General features: G+C 42.4%; 2 protein-coding genes across 2 annotated transcripts in view; both read left to right on the forward strand.

Annotated features, from left to right (window-relative positions):
- The first annotated feature begins 1,130 nt into the window (after window positions 1–1,130).
- Window positions 1,131–9,764, forward strand: prtfdc1b (phosphoribosyl transferase domain containing 1b). The gene is made up of 9 exons (XM_012817514.3): window positions 1,131–1,333; window positions 1,814–1,920; window positions 2,732–2,915; window positions 3,264–3,329; window positions 6,165–6,182; window positions 7,516–7,598; window positions 7,784–7,830; window positions 7,949–8,025; window positions 9,025–9,764. The coding sequence occupies exons 1-9, from the start codon at window positions 1,283–1,285 to the stop codon at window positions 9,070–9,072; spliced, it is 681 nt and encodes a 226-aa protein (XP_012672968.1). The 5' UTR covers window positions 1,131–1,282; the 3' UTR covers window positions 9,073–9,764.
- Window positions 9,765–12,040: 2,276 nt separating this feature from the next.
- The window catches only part of arhgap21b (Rho GTPase activating protein 21b), a 53,724-nt gene continuing 42,455 nt past the window's right edge, over window positions 12,041–23,309 (forward strand). The window contains 2 exon segments of the mRNA XM_031562755.2: window positions 12,041–12,328; window positions 13,336–13,561. Coding sequence (XP_031418615.1) covers window positions 13,487–13,561 — 75 coding nt within the window. The 5' untranslated portion in view covers window positions 12,041–12,328; window positions 13,336–13,486.

Consider the following 23,309-nt stretch of genomic DNA (forward strand, 5'->3'; position numbering starts at 1 on the left):
TATATTTCAAACAAATCTGTAGTAATCACTTCATCTGATTCTTACTAATTTAAATGTTGTCCACATGAAGAAAAGCACTACCCTCAGGTAAAAGTACTACCAAAGATTTCCCACCTCAGTCCTCTCTGGTACTAGGCCACTATCTTACCGCTGCAGCTGAAGACCACTGTCACAGCGACTGTTCCCATGACAACAAGTAAAGGGGAAAAAAAAAAAAAAAAAGCTGCCAGCAACAAGAAGAGGCACAGCTACCATGAAAAACCTGAGAAACAGTTGTTATCGCACCTATATGTGTTAAAGCATTAGTTTGATGTTTTAGAAATGAAACTTACTTATATATATATCTCCAAGATGTGTGTGTTAGGTCATAGGTCTGTTTTTATCTGCAGGACAGAACTGCACTATGAGTCAATATCATGCCATCTAGTGGGCTTTTGTTGCACCTACACAAACCGTTGCACTGTTCTGTCGACTGTTCTGTCGACTGATCATTTTTGCAGGGCGTTATTTTAAGCAGGTCATGCTAGTTCATCTCAAAATCAAGGCAAAATAAAGACTACTACTAAAGAAATATTGGTCCCATCTTAAGGTCTTTAAAGTGTCTCGACTGTCCTTCAAGTGTCTGGTTGTATCAGTGCTCATTGGTGCCTACAATTTGTAATCTTTAAACTGTTTTCAAGTCTTGGTCTCAAACTCTTAAGACGTGGGCCTATACTGTTTATCAATACATGCTCAGAGTAGAGGGCATTAGATAGGCCTAGATGCTGACGGACCCTCTCCGGCGTCGTCACCATGCTCGGCCTGAACAGTACAACGTATTGTTTCAGGGTGCACTGAACTGAAAACACACATTCATTCAGAAGAATAGCCAACTGTGCAACGGCCAACCACCACATCTAAAGAATATCACGCTACTGCTTATCGTTTCTTTTAGGCATAATCAAAAGAAACTGTTGAAACGTAGGCTATAGGCTATAGTTTGTATAACTGCAAGTCTAATTAATCCCAGTTCAATCAGGCTAATATGGTGGCCGTCTGTTCTTAGGGACATGTTCATAACCACAGTTAACCCATAATTTGGGCAATTAAGTATGTAATTGATTTGTTCCGAAAATTGGTTTTGAGTTACCAAGAACTGCCTTTCTTGGAATAGAACCTTTCTTTCACTCTTTGTAGCGCCACTCCTCCCCACAAACTCTCTGCCCTCGACAGGCACCCTGCTTAGAGAGGACCCCCATTCTTCGGCGCCGCGGAGGAATGTCAAACTAGGAGGAAAACCAACATGGCAGACGGTCGCGTAATGAAATCGTTGGAGAGGGATGGTGGCATCGTGGTAACTATGAGAGGAGAATTGAGTTAATTAACTTATCTCGACCAGGCTTTCGTGAATGCCTTTTTGTCTAATGCTGGAAAGTGTTTCCCTGGACACAAGAATTTGAACAAACTTTCTGCAGCAAAACTTCTCGCAGCTCTAGGTAGCACATTTCGCTAGGCATAAGGCGTCCTTTGAAACGTTTACCCTTATCCTGATGCTAATGCAATATGTCTTAAAACACTACTTTAATGTCCAGTGGGCAGATTTAAAAGACAAACTCAAAGAAGCCTAAATGTAGACTAAGTGGATTCACGTACAAGATCTGATTTCTGCATTAGCCCTAGGCATCATGTATACACACTCACACACACATAGGTATCGCCTTAATTTAAATATCTACCTCTGCCGCTCATTATGAACAAAAACAGTTATTTTTGTTGTAGTCTACAAGAAGTGTGCAGAAGCTGTCCTCTACAACTGTGCAATACTCCCACACAGATCAGAGATGATTGGCCAGGCTACGGTTTGGATCTGTTTACCTACCCAGAGCGCTATTCTGGAGACCTGGAGTGTGTTTACATTCCCCATGGGGTTATCATGGACCGGTAATGACCCTGTCTGTCTGTATGTGTGTCTGTCTGTCTGTCTGTCATGCTATGGTGGTCGATGAGATCTGCACTTAATACAAAAATACCAACTCGGCAAGAGAAACGTCACTAGTGCAAAGACAAAACGTAGATATGGTGTAGTGGTCCTGTTATATTTTTCCATACCATATGTCATGAACAGAGACATACACAACAGTACAAATAACAGTTTGGAAAAACAGTAAAAAAAAATAATAATTTGGTTTGTTTTTTTTACAGTTTTTTTTATACCTAAAGTGTGTCCCCACTTTAAATTGCCTGCATTGCACTTAATTATTTATTTACAATGTGGAGTTGTTATAGAAGTGCATGTTGCACTTAATTATAATGTTTAAGTGTTAGCTAATGGAAGGTGAAGGTACAGATATATCAGCAGTAGATAGGTGGTGGAGAGACAGATTTTCATGCCTCTGTGAAGCAGCAGCTGAATTAAACCAGGTGAGAGCTTTGGCAGTGGGAGGGCTGGATGTCGAAGGTGTGGGCCAGATCGGCAGGGTGCTGAGGTGGAGGAATGCAGTAGTGTTCAGAAGTATAATGCAGTTTGTGTTCAGTTTTGCTCTAACGTTGTAATGTTAGATATCCTTTTTATGCTGGTGAAGTGTTAAGGTGTGATTTTGGGTGAACCATGTCCTCATGAAGCCTGTTTTATTTTTTAAATGTCTGTTAACAACCACTCCTTCTCCATTTAGAGACATTGTGCAGTTCCAAATTGCCTTGCCCTGCATACTTCACATGTCCATGTCTCAACATAGTTGTTGGCTCTTGACAGGACAGAAAGGTTAGCGAGGAACATCATGGACGACCTGGGCGACCATGACATTGTAGTGCTGTGTGTGCTGAAGGGGGGCTTCCAGTTCTGCGCTGACCTGCTGGAGTGCATCAAAGCCTTGAACCGAAACTCCAACAAGTCTCTGCCCATGAGGGTGGACTTCATTCGCCTCAAGAGCTACCTGGTGAGTTCTGACCTTGTGGTGGGCTGTACCACACACACACACACACACACACACACACACACACACACACACACACACACACACACACACACAATTTCCTTTGATGTTGTTAATACCCACTATGAATGTATATGCACTGCTCTAATTTGTTATATCCAGGAGGGGGCAGTGTTGTATCTTCTATGGGCTTGTGTATTTGACTGGTCAAATAATAAAAATGTGTGCATGGAGACTAGAGTTTAAATTGCCACTGCGCTGGTGAAGTAAGATGAATCTCTCCCTGATAACTGGGGAAACACTGGGTTCAGTCATTGAGTGTTTGTAGTGTTGCTCCTCTGTTTTTACTAGAATGACCAGTCCACGCCAGACCTCCACATAGTTGGTGGGGAAGACCTCTCTGTGCTAAACGGCAAGGTAAGAACTGAGAGTAAGACCTGGCTGATGTATTGTCATATCACACACACATTAGCATGATGGCTAACACCTAAATTGCACCTCGACAAAAGGGTGAAATGATATGAAAACATATAAAACGACGGGAGAATGTAATAATAACGAAGATCACGGACGCTCTCAATGTAGGTTTCACACGAAGCTTAACTTTGTGTCAAGGGACGGTGTCTGTTGTGCTGCTGTCTGCTTGATTTATCACAAGAGGGAGTGTTTTTACTCACACCCTCACCTTCAGGCCAAATGGAGCCATTTGAGGAGAGGCTGGCAGAAAAGCTCTGCCAGAAAGATTTATACGATCACACGTCAGAGCGCTTTGCAAAACCGCTTGATTCTAAGGAGAACTTGTGTCCAGGAATTAGGTAGGCATTAAACCATGAATCCTGATGGACAAAATTCTTAAAAAGTCTGATTTGAATGTGAACAATGTGCTTTTTTTTGTTGTATTTTTGGGCTTTTTACCTTTAATTGGACAGGATATTGAAGAGAGGCAGGAAATGAGTGGAAGAGAAATTGGGAGTGGGATCAGGAAATGACCACGAGCCGGACTCGAGCGTATGTCCCCTTGGGCGCTCAGACCCATGGTCGGGATGCTACCGCTGGCACCACAGCTCTTCCCACAGATCTATGTTTTAATGGTCACACCGGCTGCAACTCAGTTCAAACAAGCTCAACTGAGAACAAGGCAGAGAGTGGAAGAGTTTGTGATATTATGATGGACAGAAAGAAAGGCAGAACAATAGCAAGAAAGAGGGAGGGAAAAGGGAGGAGGAGGAGGAGTAGAGTATCTCCTTTGTACAGGAGCTGTGATAATGACACATTTCCACAATCAAAGCTTTCTTATCTGTGTTAGGGAAAGGAAGCGCCTCCTTGTTGTCAATATGTTTATTCAGTCAAAGGTTAGGTCAAGGGTGAAATACTGTTCAACTCTGATAAGAGCAGCACCACATACGTACATACATCTTTGTTCACATACATTAACATTAAAAAGCATTGATAGACTCTGAGAGATTGATTTAGAGGTATGTTAACCTGTGTGTTTGTGTGTGTGTGTCTGTCTGTGTGTGTGTGTGTTCCTGTTTGTACCTAAACTCTTGAGAATATTTCTTTGAGACTTAAGTACTGTTACAGACGTTTCCAAGTGTTTGTACTAAAGCTAAATGGATACCAAATCCAAACATAGTCGGCATGATCAGTTTATGACACAAACCCATCTACTGTTTTTTGAAGCATTACTCCCACGAGAAATTACTGCATTGTCCATCTGTGCAAAGGGCTTTTTAAAGGTTTTGCCAGTGTTGAGACGGCTATGAATCAATTTAATAAGGTTATGGATGTAGATGTGGCATGCTAGGTGTGTGGTCATTGAGAGAAGTTATACATTAGCCAGAAGTACTCATCCGAATCAAAGGTTTCCCCTCACTGAAGGGGCTTACCCTGGCTAATGCCTCAGTAATTGGATAACAATGCTAACCCATTTGCTCAGCCATTGCTTGTGCTGATGGTGTTATGAGGCTTACCTGTGTGTGCTGGGTTTCCATAGGGATTATCTGACCTCCTCAGGCCTAAGTGAATAGGAAACCTGCTTCAGTTATATAGTTATAATGCCATAATAGTCTGGGTGGTTTCTCTGTACACCAGGGCAGTTGTAATGAGACTTAAATTAGTGTTTACTCAGAACCTCTGCCCCCACAGCTGCCAGTGAGTAAGTAGTGGTTGGAGAGGAGCGGTCATGTTGAATTTCACAGTCAAGTAAGACTTTTTGGCTTGTGATGTACCTTGCACTGTATGCCACATTTTTTTCTGGAATAATCACCTTTACATCAGAGGTTAACTATTTCAGCATCAGATAAGTATGTGAATGGGCTGTATGCTATCTGTGAGTCATATGTGTTCATGGAAACAGTCGGAGTGACTGAGTTAGCGACTTGAGTTTGTCAGTTTCCTGGAACAGATAAGCTGTTCATGTTGGGAAATGTAGTACACTTCAGCTACTTAAAGGAACTTGGGCTTGACGATTAGCTCACAGTATATTTTTCTCTGTGATTATCATTTGGGGGCTTGTGTGCTGTGGAATGGGTGAGCTCAGTCAGTCGTGTGTTTCACACAAGGCCTCACCGCTGTGATACCTTCATCAATACAGATGGCGGTGATGAGAGATGTTAAAATAAGCAGTCGAGTCAAATAAACTGCCAAGAGTAGAACTCCTCTGTACAGGTTTTGTCCAACCGTGTGTGTGTGTGTGTGTGTGTGTGTGAGTGAGTGAGTGAGAGTGAGAGTAAGAGGAAGAGGGAGAGAGAGAGAGAGGGAGCACTTGGGAGCTCATAAACAAGTGTTTTTTTTATGAGACCTCAGTGCCCTGTCAGAAACACTAATCATTTGTTCACATTCCACCATGTGTAGTACAGTGCTGCCAGGGATTATGTGTGGTGTTTGCGTGGTGTTATAATTCCAGTTAGTCTGGACGGCTTTATTTTTCAGCTCACAGTTCGGTTGCAGGATGGAATGTCTCATGTACCATGAACAGCGTACAGTTGGCGAAGATTGTGGTGAAGTTGTGTAGACACGCTGTAACGATATTGTCAATGAAATCCACTTTTAGTCAATGACAGATGTTGGAATTGAACTACAGGATAGACTGGATAATATGTTGATGTTGTGTAGAGTGTGAATATACAGACTGGTAGACTGAGTTTGGTGGGGCTATTTTGAATCATTCTACTGACTCATTCTACTCTACCCACTACACATCTTAATGATTTACATGTTGTTTTCTTTCTTCTCGTCCACACAATGAAGAATGTCCTGATTGTGGAGGTGAGTCAGTGATTTTCATTTTTTTTTTTTTTTTTTTTGCATGAGCAAACATCTGTCCTTATTCTGTTCTCTAAGTTGGAACAACCTTAGAACGAGAATAACAAATCAAAAACAAGTCCAAAAACAAACAAAACATGCCATTTTTAAAACAGACCTTTCACCATGACAATGCTGTTTTTGAACAGTGGAACACATCTGGGCATTTCAACATGGACAAACCATAGAGGACGTGGCTAGTTATTTCAGCTGAAAAAAACCCCAAGACATTTTGCTAAATAGCACATCAGTGCTCGCAACAGTAATTGCACTTGGGCATCCAGTAGAGGTCTTGGCATTAGTTCATAGTACGGACATAAAAGCAAATTACTGTCAGTAAGAATACGTCAAAAGAAAGGAGACAGCACTTGCTTAGCCTTCAGAAGAGATTTGTGGCTTTCATGAAATCGAACTCCGACTAATGAAATGGCCTCTTTTTTATGCTCTCTGGTTGGGTCCATTCTGATCCTTATTAGAGTTGTGTCTTTCTGCAGTTCTGCATCATGCACACACCCTGTCTGTCCCCTGCTCTCAGCTAACCTATACTCCTTGTTCAGAAACCTGAACCCATTCATACCAATTAGACATAAACTAGGACACCATATTATCTATCATCTAATCGGAAAGAGTTAATCACAGCGCCAAATGTAGATAAAAACAACAACATTCTGATGAATAAAGTTTTATAGTGTATGCTTTAATCAAACTCTCTACATACCCTGAAAGGTTTCAGTTTTCAGAGAGTTTTGTTCAGCTCGTGTAGGATATGAGCATGAATCAGCTGATGGGATACTGTATTCCCAGCACAGAAAAAAGTTTTAGTTTTTGTGTGTGTGTCAGCGTATTAAAGGCATTGAGACTAAATAGTTTCCCCTGGCAGCTGACAAAAGGGGATGGCAGACAACAAGAGAGCATGCAGGGCCTGAGTGCCACGCCTTTGGGAAGCACATATCTCTCCTGGGTCAGGCTAGGGGCTGTCACACCCAGGTCACTCACTTCCAGCCCTTCATGTGGTGGAGAAGATTGAGCCGGTGTTGATTCACAGGATAGTATACACCCAAGGATATCCCCCCCCCCCCCCCCCCCCCCACACACACACACCCATCATACTCGTACACAGACTCGCAGGTTACACATCCAACCATAGAGACTTGTATAGGTCTCAGCACCTTATGCTATGCTATGAACCCTACAGCTCCATCTGGGAGAGTGAGGAATATCAAATGTCATCTATGTTTTTCAGCCAGTGTGTCTGGTCCTATATAGCTTTTGTAATGGCCTCTAACTTCTTGTGCAGGCTATAGTGGATACTGGAAAGACCATGAAGGCTCTCTTGAGTCATGTCGAAGCCTTCAAGCCCAAAATGATCAAAGTGGCCGGGTGAGTCCTCAAGTTCCGACGCTGAGAGATTACAGGCTAGTGATGTATGATTTGTGGACGTCACTGAGTCACTTCACCCATTCTGTCTAGACTGTGTGTGTGTGTGTGGGTGTGTGTGTGTGTGGAGGGAGTATGTATATGTATGACTCTATTTACTTTTGAATGAATGTATTTCTTTATTTTAGGCTACTGGTGAAGAGGGTACCAAATGGTTCTGGATGCCAACCAGACTGTATGTATGCAGCATGCTTATCTGGTTTGCTTGTAGGTGTTTGTGAGCAGGAGGATAAGCCTCTTCAAAAAGTTCATGGAAAATGTATTTTCTCTCTTTGTCTTTCTCGTTTTCTTAGATGTTGGCTTTGAGATACCTAATCGGTTTGTGGTTGGATACGCCTTGGACTACAACGAGTACTTCAGGGATCTCAATGTAAGTTTCTATTCTTGCATAAATGACTCCCCTTTTATCTTTATTTAGCATATTTCAAGCAATTATTCCATAAGAATTTCCTATGCTTGACTTGCTTGAGGCAGTTATTTAAATGACTTTTATAGTAGTAAGTGCCCATTTCTATCATGGAGATTTTGTGAGGGAGAGAGGTACCTAGAGAGATTTTGAATGAAGCCACACCACTCAAATGACCATTTTTCTGTTTCTGTGCCTGTTATGAAGACAAATGATATCCAGTACAGCTAACCCAGAGGACCCTAAACACAATGATCTAGTACTCTTGGTATCTCACTTGCTCAAACACCTTTAGACATGGTCACCCAGTGCAGTAATTACTGTCCGAGATGGTTATCTAAATTAGGGAACTTGAGGTGTTAATAAGCAGTGTTAACACTGTGATTACTAAATGAACATGCATTCTTAACCAACACAAGGTTAAGTGTAATAAAGTGGTATTTATAGGTTAAATTAGGTCAGTTTTTCTTATTGAGATCCTGGTGTTTTGATCCTGGAGCAGAACCACAGGCACAGCAGTTGTGGTCAGATTTCATGTCCGGGGTGTGAAGAGCTGTCTGTGTTTGTGTTGGTCTGCCTGCTCTGAACAGATGGGTTACGGTTCAGTTGGGTGCAGTATGCCTCTTACTGTTCAGGGGCCCCCGCTTGGTCTCTCTACCCCCCCCCCCCCTGCTTTATCACTTCATTTCTCAGTCTCAATATGGCCTTTCTTATTGTTATTGTTTGTGTTATGTGACACATACCCATAACCATGTTTCTCTTTTTCACCTTTTTTTTATACGGTCATTAAGTCACCCACTGAGGGGAACTCTCCCCCCCCCCCCCCCCCCCCCCACAGCCAGCATTATGTCAGTCCTCTAGGAGAAAAGAGGGCTGTTCCCACTGATACTTGGAACCAGGTGTCTCAACTCTAATTTCAATGAATTATGGGTCTTTTTTTTTTTTCTCTCTCCCTGCCTGCAGCACATTTGCGTGATCAGCGAGAGTGGGAAGCAGAAGTATAAGGTCTGACGGCATTCCCTGAACCACCCTCCACAGCGAGACTCAACAAGATCCCAAATAGTGGTAGATTGCACCGGTTGGAAGACACACACAGAGAGCTGCAATCGAGGTCTGCGTCAAAGAAGATGCTTGTTCTATTCTCTTAGAGTTCGGTTGGTGGCACTCCTGCAGCATAACAGAGAAAAACCACTCTGATCAGAATAGGCTGACTCTGAGTACAGTAAAGAGTATGCCGGGATAGGTCCATTACTTCTCATGGGACAATTGTGCTGAAATATTTTAATAATGGTCATAAGTATTTTGTTATCCCACTGAGCTGTTACTTAGATCCATATGACTTCACATAAAAACTAAGCTATGATATGATGCATCTGAGTTCCAAGTTCAGTAGTCTGGTCTTTGGTCTAAGTTTAAAAAAAAAAAAACATTAACTAACACCTCTCTTCATCCCAGGATAATTTGTGTAACTCAGTGGCACAGCTACTACCACAGTGTACAAAAGCTTTGCTTGCTTAGGCACGTGTTACCGAACACCTCATCCTTTCAACACCTCATCTTTGTATTTCCTCCATATTGTATGTTTCTTCTGTATGGAGGGACAATTTATCATACACTGGATCATCTGCGACTTCATTGTCAAGTTGATGTACATCACTGAAAGACATAATAAACATTGGACTCTATTTTCTTTTCCATTCAAACTGACTTGATTAGTCCCTTATCTATATCTGCTGGTGTGTGTGTGTGTTTCCGCGTGGGGGGGGTTCTGTATTTGTATATGTGGTTTTAAATTATGTATGATGTATCTACTGGTTTAGCATGTAAAGGAGTTATGTCCTGATTACGACTAAACATTTAAACTACTTCTGCACTGAGACATTTCATTTCAGATCATCCACACAGAGTTGTAACACAGTCGTTGCAAAGCCAAATCATACCGCTTTGGATTAAAATATAATAATTTTGTTCAATGATAGGACACTATATACATTTTGTGGAAAGAGGCCTTGGCTTGCAGTCACCCTTTAAAACGAGAAATGTTGTAAGCAACCAGGACATCTTCATCCACCTGACACATGACTCCAACGTTTGCACAGTAGGACAGGCTTTCAGTGTCCAAAGAAAAACAAACCAAGCTGTGGCTTGTTTGCGCCATCAGTTGTTTAAATTTGCCACTCTTGTTTAAAGTAGGAGCCTTTGTGCTCACTTAAACACAGCCAAAATGAACTCACTTTTGAGTTTTTATGAGAAAAACTTTTGAATATTAACACTGTATTTGACTTTTTAATGGTTTCAATATTCCAAATAGCTGTATTTGTCAGAATATCATGAATTTATTATGACAACAGATCACAGATGTGGTGAATCATGTTACACACAAAATGCATCTTTTCCTTTTGAATTGTTGAGATGAAAGCAGGTATTTTGTCAACTCTGAAACCCAGTTGCTAGGTTGGATCCTCTCTGGATCTTCGACTTATGTGCAGCTTGCAAGTCTGTTATTTCCAGCTAAGCTGGCAGCTGACATGTTCACTGGATTGGCCGTTCCCAGGAGAGTGTCCGATGTGCGCTCTGCGGCGTTCCCAGCCCGTCGGTGAGGAGAGGAACTCCCTGGGTAGGACTGCATTGTGAAAGTCCCAGGTCAGGATGACCCTGGAACAAAGGCCACCCAATCCCAGCAACAGGTGGCCCCTTCTGCCCTTGAATGAAAGGAACATTTGTTTGGGCCCCCCGATGAAACTGAACACTTTTTTAGAAATCTATGTGAGTGTGTGTGTGTTTTGTATCTATGTGTGAGAGTGTGCCTGCATATGTGTGTTGAGAATAGGATATCTTACTAACAATGCAAAAACGACTGTATTTAACCCAGTTTTTATCCCAGTTTCAGTTCAGCTTTTCCTCCTCAGTGGTCTAGGAAGTCTACCAAATTGAACCTCAGACAGTCATCTGTATAGGCAGCTGAAAAGGGAGCAGATCAAATTGGGTCTTGTCTAGTGTAATTCTGGGACAACAACAACAAATGATCCTGCGAGGGAAACTATCCTAGTCTCATTCAGCGAGTGAAAAAACATCACTGAACAATAATTAGGCCATCATACGCCTTGAAAGCAGACAGGGGAAGTACTGTGCTGGCTATTTCAGATTGTAGGCATAGCGTTCGGCCCACGGGCGGTTGCTCTCGGGGGGCAAACTGTGCGAATAGACATTCCTCGGCACTGCCAGCCACATGCCAAACTCTCCCCGACCCCTCTTTGAACTAAGGTGGCATGTGACTCCAGTAATCCAGCCAAACAGTTGTTGGACGTGAGAGAGTATGAGATAGAGTCAATGGCAAGAATAATGTGTTACACCTTTATATATATATAGGTTGTATGGTATATGAGTTCCCTTGTCAAGCCGAAGCAATGCTGATCATAAAACAATCTCACGTCAGCTTAATGTATACATTTAGGAGCACACATACACACATCTTGAGCACACATACATGGAAATAATGTCATGCTGGTAAAAAGTTTCTGACAAAATAACTGAATATTTACATTATCTTATAAAATTGCATATTATTAGCGTATTACCATTCTAGTAAACAACAAAAACAATACATAATGAAGATTGTAGGCTATTTTGAGAACAAAGTGCTGAACAAATTCTATAGATGACTAAACACATAATTTAATAAATAAATCATTAAGTTCCGTTAAAGTATCAGCAATAGAAAATATGTAAATATTAAATATAGAATTCACAGGATAATAACGTGCAAATTGCTGTTAACAAACCCACATTCTATATAACTAACAATATTATGAAAACTAGTATATTCAACATTAAACGTTGAACCACGCAGTAACAACTATTTCATTTCAAATATGTTACTTTTATTTAAAACGTATGTGGCCGTATACTTTACACATTTATTATAAAAAATGTTGTTTGCAAGAACGCCTTTAATTGGCTACATTTTAAACTTGGAAAGTTAGGTGCAATCTGATTGGTTAAGCTTGCCGCTGGAGAGAAGGAGGGTGGTGTTTCCAAGGATTTTGTGCTCCTGCTGCACAATTCCAACAGTGCGCGGCGCGTGTATTTTGAGATGGATCGGGGAATAAGAAAAACTTTTGCACCGTAAAAATAGCTTAGAAAACCTAAGCAGAATCAAAGCACCAAGGGATACTTCATTTTATGCCGACTTCTTTATAAAATTGAGGACTTTTGATAGTTTTCAATGGGCGTTTACCACTTTGCCACGGTGCTTTATTCCCAACAGGTAGGAGCGAGCAACCATTGTAACGATACCGAGGCATTTTTGTTGTGCTAGGTCGCTGCTACGCTAAGTTCGTATTGATTGAAATTTAATTTTTTTAAAGTCTTTGAAGTAGATGTCGTACTCACCTTAGTTTTCTTTTGATCTTGCGAGTGATTTAATGGGTTATTAACCCATCATGGGAAACAATCAACTGTAATTCAAGTGACGATTAGGACGGTGAACTATGGCTAGCTGGTGGCTAAGGCTTACAAGTCCATGAGTTTTAACCCGCACCCACTTCTCGACTGCTAATGTGCTGTTAAATACAAAACCGTTTGCTGCTTATGTAGTATCACGCAGGTGTGTGTGTTATTTCTCATGAAACAGTTCGGTAACAGTTGTTGGATAACTTTTGCGAACTTGAGCCTACCACAAGATTAAACGTTGTGGCTTTTGAAGTTTGTTTTTCACCGGTCGCTGTTGTAGCTAACCAGCTAGCGGGCTATCGTTATGCACCGTGCGTGGTTGTGGAACGCATAAGCCCGAGAACAACAGGGGATCTCACACGAAGCTCAGGAAAGCATGTGGCACTTGGGATCTATTCTAGCGTTTTTAAAGTACTCATCAAGTATCTTTATTTTGTGATTTCTAAAAGCAAATTGATATCCAGATAAATCATAAAAATGAACAGGAAAGTTTGGCAGAGTTTGAAGTTTTCGATTATGTTTTATTCTTCACAACAAACACCTCAACATGTCTGTTGTCTCGTTGCCGTATGAAGCCAGTCCGATAATTAATAATATGCCAGTTATTTCTGTAGCGTCTTGTCGGTTACAGCTGTAAAGTTCAATCGACTTGGAAAGTGATATAGCTTGATTATATCAACAAAATAATCAAGCTACACGATCCAAACATTGCAAGTTTAACTGTTACTTTTTTGCGTAGTTGATGCACGAGAGCAATAACATGTATCAAGAGTGGAATGTCAGTTCCTCCAGTTATTGTGTATTCACCTGTTTTTAACGCAGAGCTTGTTCGACAAGGATATGAAGACGGAACACGGAATGGATTAAACTCTGCCACTGAACCAACCGGGATTTGAATTTACTCCACTTTTCTTTGGGATATCACCTAAATGTGGGCTGCAGACAACTGTCGCCTTTTTCGCGAAGTTAAATGATGGCGACACATCGGATGGGGCCGAGCGACGAGGACGATGATGCAAGACTCTCAGCCAGACTGCCCATGGGCGAGGTAAGGCTTTTGTTTATTTTTTTTTATATCGCCATGTCTGGCTTGGTGTCAACAGTCGGTTAAAAAGAAAAAAAGCTTGGTGTGGAGTGTGTACTTCCAAACTTTCCATACAGATTGACTATTCTGAGATTATGACTCACTCAGGACAATTTCTTTGCCCCACAGCGGTAATGTTGTTAAGGAAAAAAAGTCCACGTCAACTTTGTTTGGTGTGTGGTACTCCCCCTTATCCGTAGACCTCACCAACTGTAGGCCTAGCTGACTGTAGACTAGTGAGACACGAGTTTCCCACGCAGTGGTGGTGACTGGCGAGACGGTAAACAATTTGTGGACTGAAATAGTCGAAGTCATTGATGGGTGATGTAGCCACAATTTTTGGTATATAATTAAAATGCGCCTGGACCTTTCACATATTTGATTACCAACCGAACAAGAGTTTGTCATGCCATATACCCTCGTTCACCCCATGGCAGTATGCATCCACCATATTGAGACAGTTTAATATGACATACTGCTTAGCGCACACAAGTGCAGAACAAGGGCAAAAGGGAAGCTAATTCTGTTTCCAAATGAAAATGTCATTCCTTGGATGGTGAAGGAAATTCTCTTGGTGGGGTGTTGCCTGTATCCAAGGGGGGCAAACTAAATAGTTTCAGGCATGGTGATGTACTGGTCCTCTTCAAAAGCCTGTCTGTTCATAACGTTTTAGTTTAGGACACAACAGCTGTGTACACACAGCCCTATTGTCATCTTTGATAAATGTCCGAAAGCTACATGGTCATTTTTTATATTTATTTTGTGTAGGTCTTTACAGGATGCTGAACTATGTCAATACATGACTACCATACAAGAGTTCATGTACATTTTTGACCGTAATCAGTGGTCATGAAACTGACATTTTCTCCCTACTTAACTGTAAATGGACACATGTGCAAATGCATGTTTATTTCGATGTCAAGTGTTTCAACTCCATTACATTGTAGTTGGAAATGCTTGAAGTCTGTGCCCTTCGTGCCGCCGCCAGTCAGGCTTCTGTACAGTCAGTCATGTAGCCCCCTCTCTCTCTCTCTCTCTAATGCGTTTTTTTTTTGACTGCCCACTGTCTGAATGAAGACCTTTGTGTAAATCTCCTCTCTCCAGATTGGCCATGGGTGGAAGTTCACCTATTTATAGGGTCTGCATATTTCTCTGCTCATCCCCCACCATCACTACGCTCTTCTAATCTAATATGTCGCTCGGCTTCTGTTTTCCTTCCGCCGCCGCTGCCGAATCTCGTCCGAGGGACGGACGTCTTCCCCGCTCTGTCATCATAACGGGGCACACAGAGTAAATGAATTAATTACAAAGGAAAGGGGAACGTCGAGGTTTTAGGAGAAGTGGCGGGGGGACAAGAGAAGCAGACTTGGCAGGCTCGGCAACAGATGGTGTAATATCTAAGGATGGAGAAAAACTCTCGCCACTATTGATGCCAACACTAAAACACTGTGTAGAATTGGCTTCCAAGGATGAAGGGGTGTTTATACCTTATCTAGCCACTCGTGATGTAAGAGCACTGACGGATAATTAAAAAAGCTCAGTGTCCTCTGTGTTGGACCAAAGCTGAAATACATCCCCTGTTTTTGTGTTAACAAAGTAATGGGGGGAAACATTACCTGGAAAACCATGAGAGGAAAAACAATTGCTTTAAGTTTAAGGTTTTCTCCCTCCCTGTTTGAATATCAGTATGTGTATCAGTTCAGTTCTAAAGCATCCTTGCAAGTTGTCTTTTTGGCTGATATAAAAACGTTATGTCTGAAGTGTGAAGACGGCTGAGGTCTTATGTATGATGAAGTGACTTATTAGTCCAGCGGCTGCATGGAGAGAGAGGTTCCTTCACACAGGACGTCACAGGCCCGTATGCATCATAGTCATTCATACGACTTTGACAGCAACAGTGATACAGCAACATACAGTGCATCATCTTTTAAAATGGCATTTCCAGGCCATTTCAGTCCTCTGTCGTTCAGGCACCCACTGTGAAATGAGTTTCATGCAGAAGACCTAATGTGAATTCCCTCAGAATCAGGACACACCCCTCTATTATACGGGATATTTGGCGAGTTATTCTCCTTGCAGTGAAAACCCAGTTGGCCAAATGGGTCTGAATGGCGATGTCCTAACTGATCATTCACCGTCGGCTGGCCACTTTGGTTGAAGAAGCATCTTTTTGTTTGGTATGCTGAACGATTTGGCCTGCCTCTGCCTGGCCCACCCTGGCACTGTGCAGACTGGCTCCCACCCATCTCCGACTCCAAATAGAGAGTCAGCCAAGTCTTTGGACCATCTCTGTGAATGTACCGGTTAGGCCTTGACACTTATTCTACCGTTAAAAACTTTTTTTTTTTTTTTTTAAACGTATTAGCTAGTGTGTGTGGATGAGAGGGGCATGATGACAGCGGCTGCTTTAATGAGATGATTGTCTCTGGGGTGTAAGGCGCAGGAGCTTGGCTTCGACATGTGTGTGGTCGGTGGGCTTAGGTGCACGGGCTACGGTGACAGGGGTCTAACCCTGCAGGCTCGGGTGTGGCTTGACCTATCAGGTCTGTCCGCACCAATCCCTACCGATTCACTTTTGTGTGACTGTAAAAGATGCCGAGCAAGTCAGTGATGACAGTTCTTTCAAAAAAAGGTGTTTCCTACACACTTGCTGACTTGATTGCTTTTAATCCAGAGCCTAGACTTGCTTGGTTTTACTGTTAATAGCTGTACATTTGTCTTTTTGAAGGATGGTCTCAGTTCATTTATTATTACTTGACAGTCAACAATTTGGTGTTGTTGCTCTGTCAGTGATGGTTATAGTCTCTGTGTGTGTGTGTGTGTGTGTGTGTGTGTGTGTGTGTGTGTGTGTGTGTGTGTGTGTGTGTGTGTGTGTGTGTGTGTGTGTGTGTGTGTGTTTCCCTGAGCTTGGGTCTTTGGGTTTGTTATTGCTGCCCTCGTTTGGCACCTCATTCACCCTGGACTGCAGCTGAGCGGAACAGGAAGCCGTAACACAGTGCTTATTGTCGAGTGTGCATGATCTGGTGACAAAGTTATGTCAAGTCAGCTTTAAATTAGAATTGGCCCAATGGATCCTCCCCACCCCCTTTTAAATCGAGTTGTTACACTGCCAAGGTGACGTTCAAGCGGCCCTCTGTCAGATTCTGTGTCAGATTCTGTGTCCTCCCTCATTGTTTTTCAAGAAGGAGACATGTCAGTCCTGGTAGTGGGCCCTGGTGTGTTTAGCCTCAATTTTTTTCTTCTTCTCTATGTCAACTGGATAACCAAGTCATATCAGTGTTTGTTTGTTTTTAATTTAAAACATAAAATAAAACAATCTGTGTTTTTCTGACCACTGACACACCGTGTCCAACCAGGTAATCACATTTTGCTGCTCTAATCTACTTAACTTTGACTGTCCTGGCTTCATCAAAATGCCCATTACATTTTAATTTGAAAAAGTAAAGTTTGCAATAAAAGTAAAAAGTTAAGTATAATCCATGTATGGAGACTTCTTGTTTGTCATGCTGTACACTCCCACACAACTGTTTAATCCAAAATGAAGACATGTCTTCCGGTCATGTCACTAATGTGTAATGTGTGTGTCAGCTAGTGTTGATTTTACTTGGTGTTAGCATTTTTTTTTACTAGTTCAGTTGTCAGGTTATAAATATAGCAATTAGTTTACAATTGGTTTTGTTCTCACATTGTGCCATGACACGAGGGAGTGTCAATGTTTACCTAGAGTGCACACTAAATTAAACAAATCAGAATAATACCAAATCAAATAAAAAATTGACATTCATGATACATACAATTATTTTTCAAATAGTCTTAATGAAACCTTTTGTAAGGTCTGAGATATACACCCCCAGTACTACTGAATTATATGCTGGTGCTACTACCTGGAAAAGGTAGTGGTACCAGCTACACCATTTCTGTAGGCTGATTTGTCCTCAAAGCACATGGTAAGCGTGCGGTTCCTGCTCGTGAAAGAACATGCTGATGCACCACCTTGAACAGCATTGAAAAGTTAACCTCAGGCCTTTGTTTATACTGCCTTACCTGTGACCTGTTCACACGGCAGCTTTGATCAGCAGCACCACACCTCTTCACCAGCCAGTGCTCTATTCACCCCTTAGTGTTTAAGACAATGTGGCTTACTGTTTGGACTCTGAGAAAGAACTAGATGTTCTCTTCCTAAATGTTGTGGCAACTATACGAGCAGCATGTATAAAACCACTCGGTCAAAATGTAGCCAACTAGATCTCAACCAAGTAGAGGAGATAACTAGTAGGACACCTTGGGAACTGCTGAGTGCAAAGGCTGTGCCTGTATATATCCATGGAATAGTAAAATGCATGGTGTTGACGTAACATCAGTGCCCATGCTGGATCGTGGCTACGCCAGCACTACAATGCTGTAGACTCGTAGAGGCGTGTTGCTCATACAACTCAGTATAATACAGATGAGCTTGAGCTTGACCTCTCGGAGAGAAATGCGATTGAATTATAGCTCTTCTCTTCTGCACTCTACTTCCCAATGCTGTCTGGCCAGACCCTTGTTAAAGACACAGTGTCTACTATATCCCACGACTCAGCCGCCCATCCAGGAAACATGTGATTAACCCAGGCAGAACAGAGAGTGGAAAATGGATCCTCAATTTAATAGAGAAGGTCAATTGGCTCCAGCCAGCCTCCAGTTTCTCCTTCAGAGAAGATTCTGGAAGTGTTTTGCGAATTGCCTGGACTGAGGGCTCTCTCTATTACTTGATCCCGGCATATCGGCATTAGGAAAAACTCCTTGTTATGACCGCTTTGGCATATCTAACTCGGGCATTGCGGTAGCAGAGGCGTGACATTGAACATAGCGTGACCTATATTCACTTAAGTGGGGCAGTTCTGTTCGTCCAAACGTTAAAAGTTAAACTAGTTTGTTACGTTTATGTGTTTAGTTCTTTAGTTTTATGACTGGTTGCTAAACAGGACAGTTTGACAGTTTTTGATTGCATCGAATTAGAGTGTCAAGCATGATCATGCTGTGAAGCTGCAATTGCAGCCGAGAGTATGGCAGATGGGTAGGATTTGGACATTATCTGTTGAATTTAGTAGGGCACCCTACATCCAAATGCCCACACCAGTAGGGCACCCTACATCCAAATGCCCACACCAGGGTGACATTCTGGTAACAGTCGAAACTAATTGTTTCATTGTCAACCTAGGTATACATTATACAGGCTTCATTATATTTGTGTTTGTAACATAGATAATTATTGAAAACGTTGAGGTAAGTTTCAAATTTGGCTGTTAAAATAAATTCTTTCTGAACACTGGCCGGCGTTCAGGCTAAAAATCCTAGGGGAAACCCTGATTAAAGGAGCTGCGAGAGATCATGTCAGATGTTCCGACTGCCTCTGCTGGCGGTGTAACAACCGAACAATAATGCCCCGCATTCTGGGTTTGTACGTTTTATAGAGAGCGACGAGGTAGAATAGCGGTAGGACATTTCCACCTTGAACAGGCTGTATAAAAGGGGCTTTTGTTTCTCTTCATGAAAGGCAGCCCATGTGCTCTTGTGTCAAACTCACTGGCTCACTGACTCACTAAGAGTCACTATCGTTGGTGAATTAATTAACTTGCTGTTGTTGGTGTTACAGTAAGCAGCTTTCTTAGGACAAAAAGACCATCTCCTTGGTTCCTCCGTCATAAGAGGGGAAGAACTTAAAATGAAGGGCAGTTTTATTCCCTCAGCCAACAACGCTGACGTCATCCAAGCTCGGGTTTCTCTCTCGTGTTTTCTTGACGCTGGCCAGGTGTGTAGGTTTCAGATTCCATTGTCAGTTATGTGCATGTTTTCGAGAGCACTGCTTATGCAACTAACTTAATTGCAGTGGCATCTCAACACTAGCATAACATAGCAGCACAAGTAGTTCAGTGTTGCGCAAGAAATCCAGCAAGGCAGCAGAGGCACCATGTGTAATCGGCTCAGCTCTCATCAAAAATGCCTGGTGAAGAAGAAGAAAGGAAGCGACTCTGTTTGGCTCTCTGTAGACGTTTCCTGATGTTTTGGGCACCACACACGCAGCTGAGAGACCACAATAACAGCCTTTGCTATCAAAGTCTTTTTACAATGTTTGTCCCATCTGTAACATATAGGTATATTTGGACAAAAGAATACTAGATAATGCCACCATTAATACTGTTACAAGCTTACTGGTAATGGGTATATTATTCTAATCAGGTTATTCTTAGACCATGGCCTGTAGAATTGCCTGACAGTAATGGACTTGCAGGTCTGTGCAATTTGTGGCGTTGGCTTTGCAGCTGTGTGTAGAATGTGCTAGTGAATGAAGACGTGATGGAAATAGTTTGTAAAATGAAGTTCTATTCATGTCGAGCTTTGGCCCCAGTACCCCGCACCCCCCCTGTTTCAGCCGATGAGCTCAGCCTCTCCAGCGAGCATGTCATGTGGCTGGCAAGAATCTCAAAAGTGCTCGGCAGGATGAATGACCAGGACAAACAACAGCACTTTCACTCAAGTGTCAGGAGTACTGTGAATGCAAGCTGCTACCCTACATACAAATATTGTATTCATTTTTGTATACATTGCATACATTTTGTTGAATGTGCATTTATTTATTTATTTTAAAAAAAAAAATTTTTTTTGTAATGGTCTTCAATTATTTTGCACATTGATCCTGACAAGGCCTCTTATGAATGTACTACAGTACATAGACGAACTGAATCCTGGTATTTGGAAGTTTTGAAGTCACCCCGGGAATGTATGAGGTGCCATTGGAGGGGACGTGTTGCTATACTTGCCTTGACACTGTAAACAGGAAGACATCTGCCTCATTAACTCCCGGCTTTCACAGGACAGTGCTGGGTTTGATCAGCCCGTGGCTCAGAATTCGACAGCCATCAGCTAACTTGAGTTTTCTGGAGCCTCAGGTGTGGACGAGTGCATCTACGCACCATCGCAAAGCCCTAGATTTCTCCAGTATCCGTTGTGAATTAACCCCTAATTCTGGCTTTGAATGAACCCTAAACGCTTCATGTGTGTCCTGCAAAGCTTAGGTCAACTCATTGTTGGTGTTTTGAATTGGCTCATATCTGATCAATTTCTTATGATGTAGTTGGTTTGATGTGAATGGTAAGAGCTGTACATTCATGGGCCTATGCAGAGTATTAGTAATGCAAGAAGGCCTTGCAACTAGATGGCTATTACCCCTGTTCAGGGATCATGTTAGATTGCTGTCAGACAACCTTGCACACAAAAGATAATTTAACTCCATAAGGAAGAGTTCTGCCTGGTCTTTAGAACAGGTATGAATACAGGCTGATCTTCCATAATCTTTCAACTTTATTGTACATATGAATTTATTAATGTGACTGTGTCCCTGATAAGTGAAGTAAAGTGTGTCCTGTAAGTGTTTGTTTGTCTGCATTCGCTTCCTTGTGTCGTGGCGTGTCGGGTCTTTATGTCTGTGGCCGTGTGCACTTGTAGTGTTCTGTGAGTGGTGGGCTGGACCAAGGTGTGTGTGTGTGTGTGTGTGTGTGTCTGTGTGTCTGTGTGTCTGTGGCAGTGTGTCCTTTGTGTTGTTCTTTGAGTGGTGGGCTGGACCAAGGTGAGCGTGTCTGCTTTGCATGTGTGCCTCAGGGAAGTTTGTTTTGCAAACACAGGTCTGGTGTTCAGGAGATCAGGGAGACTGGGAAAACACACATACCCCCACCCCCCCCCACACACATATGGGCAGTCTTCATTTCCGTGTAGAGTTTAGTCCTTTCTCAGACAGTTGTATATTCTCAGCTGTTCTGTTAAACATGTTCACTGGTTTTCCTGGCTTTCCGGACTACTTTCAGGTTTGTTGTTGCAGATTTTCCGAGCAGCCCATATAAGCTAAAGTGAAATCTATTGCAGAGGAACCCATAAAGCGTCCTCTGTTGTGGGGTTGCCCTGTTTTATACAGTTCTAGGAATGTTTACAGATAATGATGCACAGACCACTTCCTTAACTATTAGATCCTTTACCCTGTTCACTGTTTTGTAATCTGCATTCACAAATGGCCACCTGTTGGTTGGGTGGTCATGATATAAAAAGCCTAACCGCATTGTAAATGTGGCTGCCTAACTTAAAAGCATGACGATTGCAGTCTTTCATTGACAATTTTAATAATAAGTACCTTGGGTGTGGTTTGGAGGGGTCTGCCTTATGATGGTCTGTTCTGGTTGGTGGTCTGTCCTTCACATTTTTTCTTGGTATATCCCCCCCCCCCCCCCCCCCCCCCCCCCCCCCAGGAAATGTCTCTTCCGCCATGTCTGGCTTCACGCATGGGTTTTAATAAAAGTTTAATAAGGTTTCTTCCGGTCTGTGAAGTTCCAGTCCTTAATGTTTTCTGACTTGCTTTTGGGTGTAACAAGAACATGGCATTTATGTAGATCCGAGAACTGCTTAACATGCTCTCATGTGAAGTTCAAGTCCTTAATGCTCTCATGTTGGGCAGTTCTCTGCCATTGACTCTCGTGTCAATAGTCACCATCAGTGAAGCTCTGTAAAAAGCTATTGGTTTCATGCCTTTGGCAACTTTGAGTCATGGTGTTTTTAACCTTACCAAAAGTACTTTGGGTTCCCGTTTGTAATTGCTCTGCTTGTTGAGTGAGCGGGAAAGCCTCCCCTTGATGGAGTCTTGTTGTCTTTCTGTCACAAAATGATGGCACTTACAGATAGCAAAGAGGACTGTTATGAAAGAGCTTTTAACGAACTTTCGTCTCGTGTTCAGATTAGTAGGTGGAGTGTTGGGCTCAGTGTGTGCGGCGACGTGGAGCTGTTGCCAGGTGGTGAGATATTGGATAGGGTACACTGAATGCCCCAGTGTACATCTCTCTCTCTCTTTATCTTCACAATCTCATCCCACTCCCTCTCCCTCTCCCTCCATGCCATTCTGATATGTTGTCTCATGTTTAAGGGCAGTGTTTAAAGAGATTCCGTCTTGAGTTTTTCTGCGTAAGTGGACATCCTGAATCTCTAAAGCCATAACCCAGTTTTGGGCAAAAACGTATTGGCAAAGTCTCCCCTTATGGAAGCACAGGGAGTCAAAGCTCCCTATAATGACCATGTAGCCTCCCCCCCCCCTAAGCATGTTGCCTAACATGCTGATACAGGAGAGCTGTTGTGTGGCCAGGAATTCCAGCTTCATCTCAAGCGCTCCCACTCAGGCCTGGAGTTAAATTCGCGAAACGTTTCCTGCCTTCACTCTGAAAATCACATTCACACATCACATTTTTTTATTCTCCATATGCAAAATTCCCAATCCAGATTCCACTGGGCCTGCGTAGCTCATTTTCCTGAGCAGATAAGGCATGATCTTTTGTTCCGTGATAAGGACGGGGAAGGAGTGTGCGGCCTGGCCACAGTCTACAGTCTGCTTGAGTTTCATGAACTCACCTTTAAGAACGCTGCTATTGTCAGGCCGGAGACCTGTGTGTTGGTTGTGTAGGGTGATTGTAGGGCCAATGATTTTCCGTTTAAAAAAAATGCATTTTCCGTTTCACATTTGGTGAATTCTGTTTTTTTTTTCCGTTTCAGCTCATTTTGTTCACCCTGAGGTAGATTGATGGCTTAAAATGAGTGAATAATATGTGCCCTTCTTAGATTGTTGTTTGCCAGCCATCAACAGAACAGAAGACTAAACATTTTTTGTTTTAAATGCGATTGGGAAGACGAGCGCGTGAAT

The sequence above is a fragment of the Clupea harengus genome, chromosome 25 (genome assembly GCF_900700415.2).
Source record: "Clupea harengus chromosome 25, Ch_v2.0.2, whole genome shotgun sequence".
NCBI lineage: Eukaryota > Metazoa > Chordata > Actinopteri > Clupeiformes > Clupeidae > Clupea > Clupea harengus.

Bases quoted from the DNA above. Each gene is read 5' to 3' on its own strand.
- prtfdc1b (XM_012817514.3), top strand. From the start codon at position 1,283: ATGGCAGACGGTCGCGTAATGAAATCGTTGGAGAGGGATGGTGGCATC. The intron at 7,831-7,948 runs GTATGTATGCAG...TCGTTTTCTTAG, and splicing joins TTCTGGATGCCAACCAGACT to ATGTTGGCTTTGAGATACCT. The intron at 8,026-9,024 runs GTAAGTTTCTAT...CCCTGCCTGCAG, and splicing joins AGTACTTCAGGGATCTCAAT to CACATTTGCGTGATCAGCGA.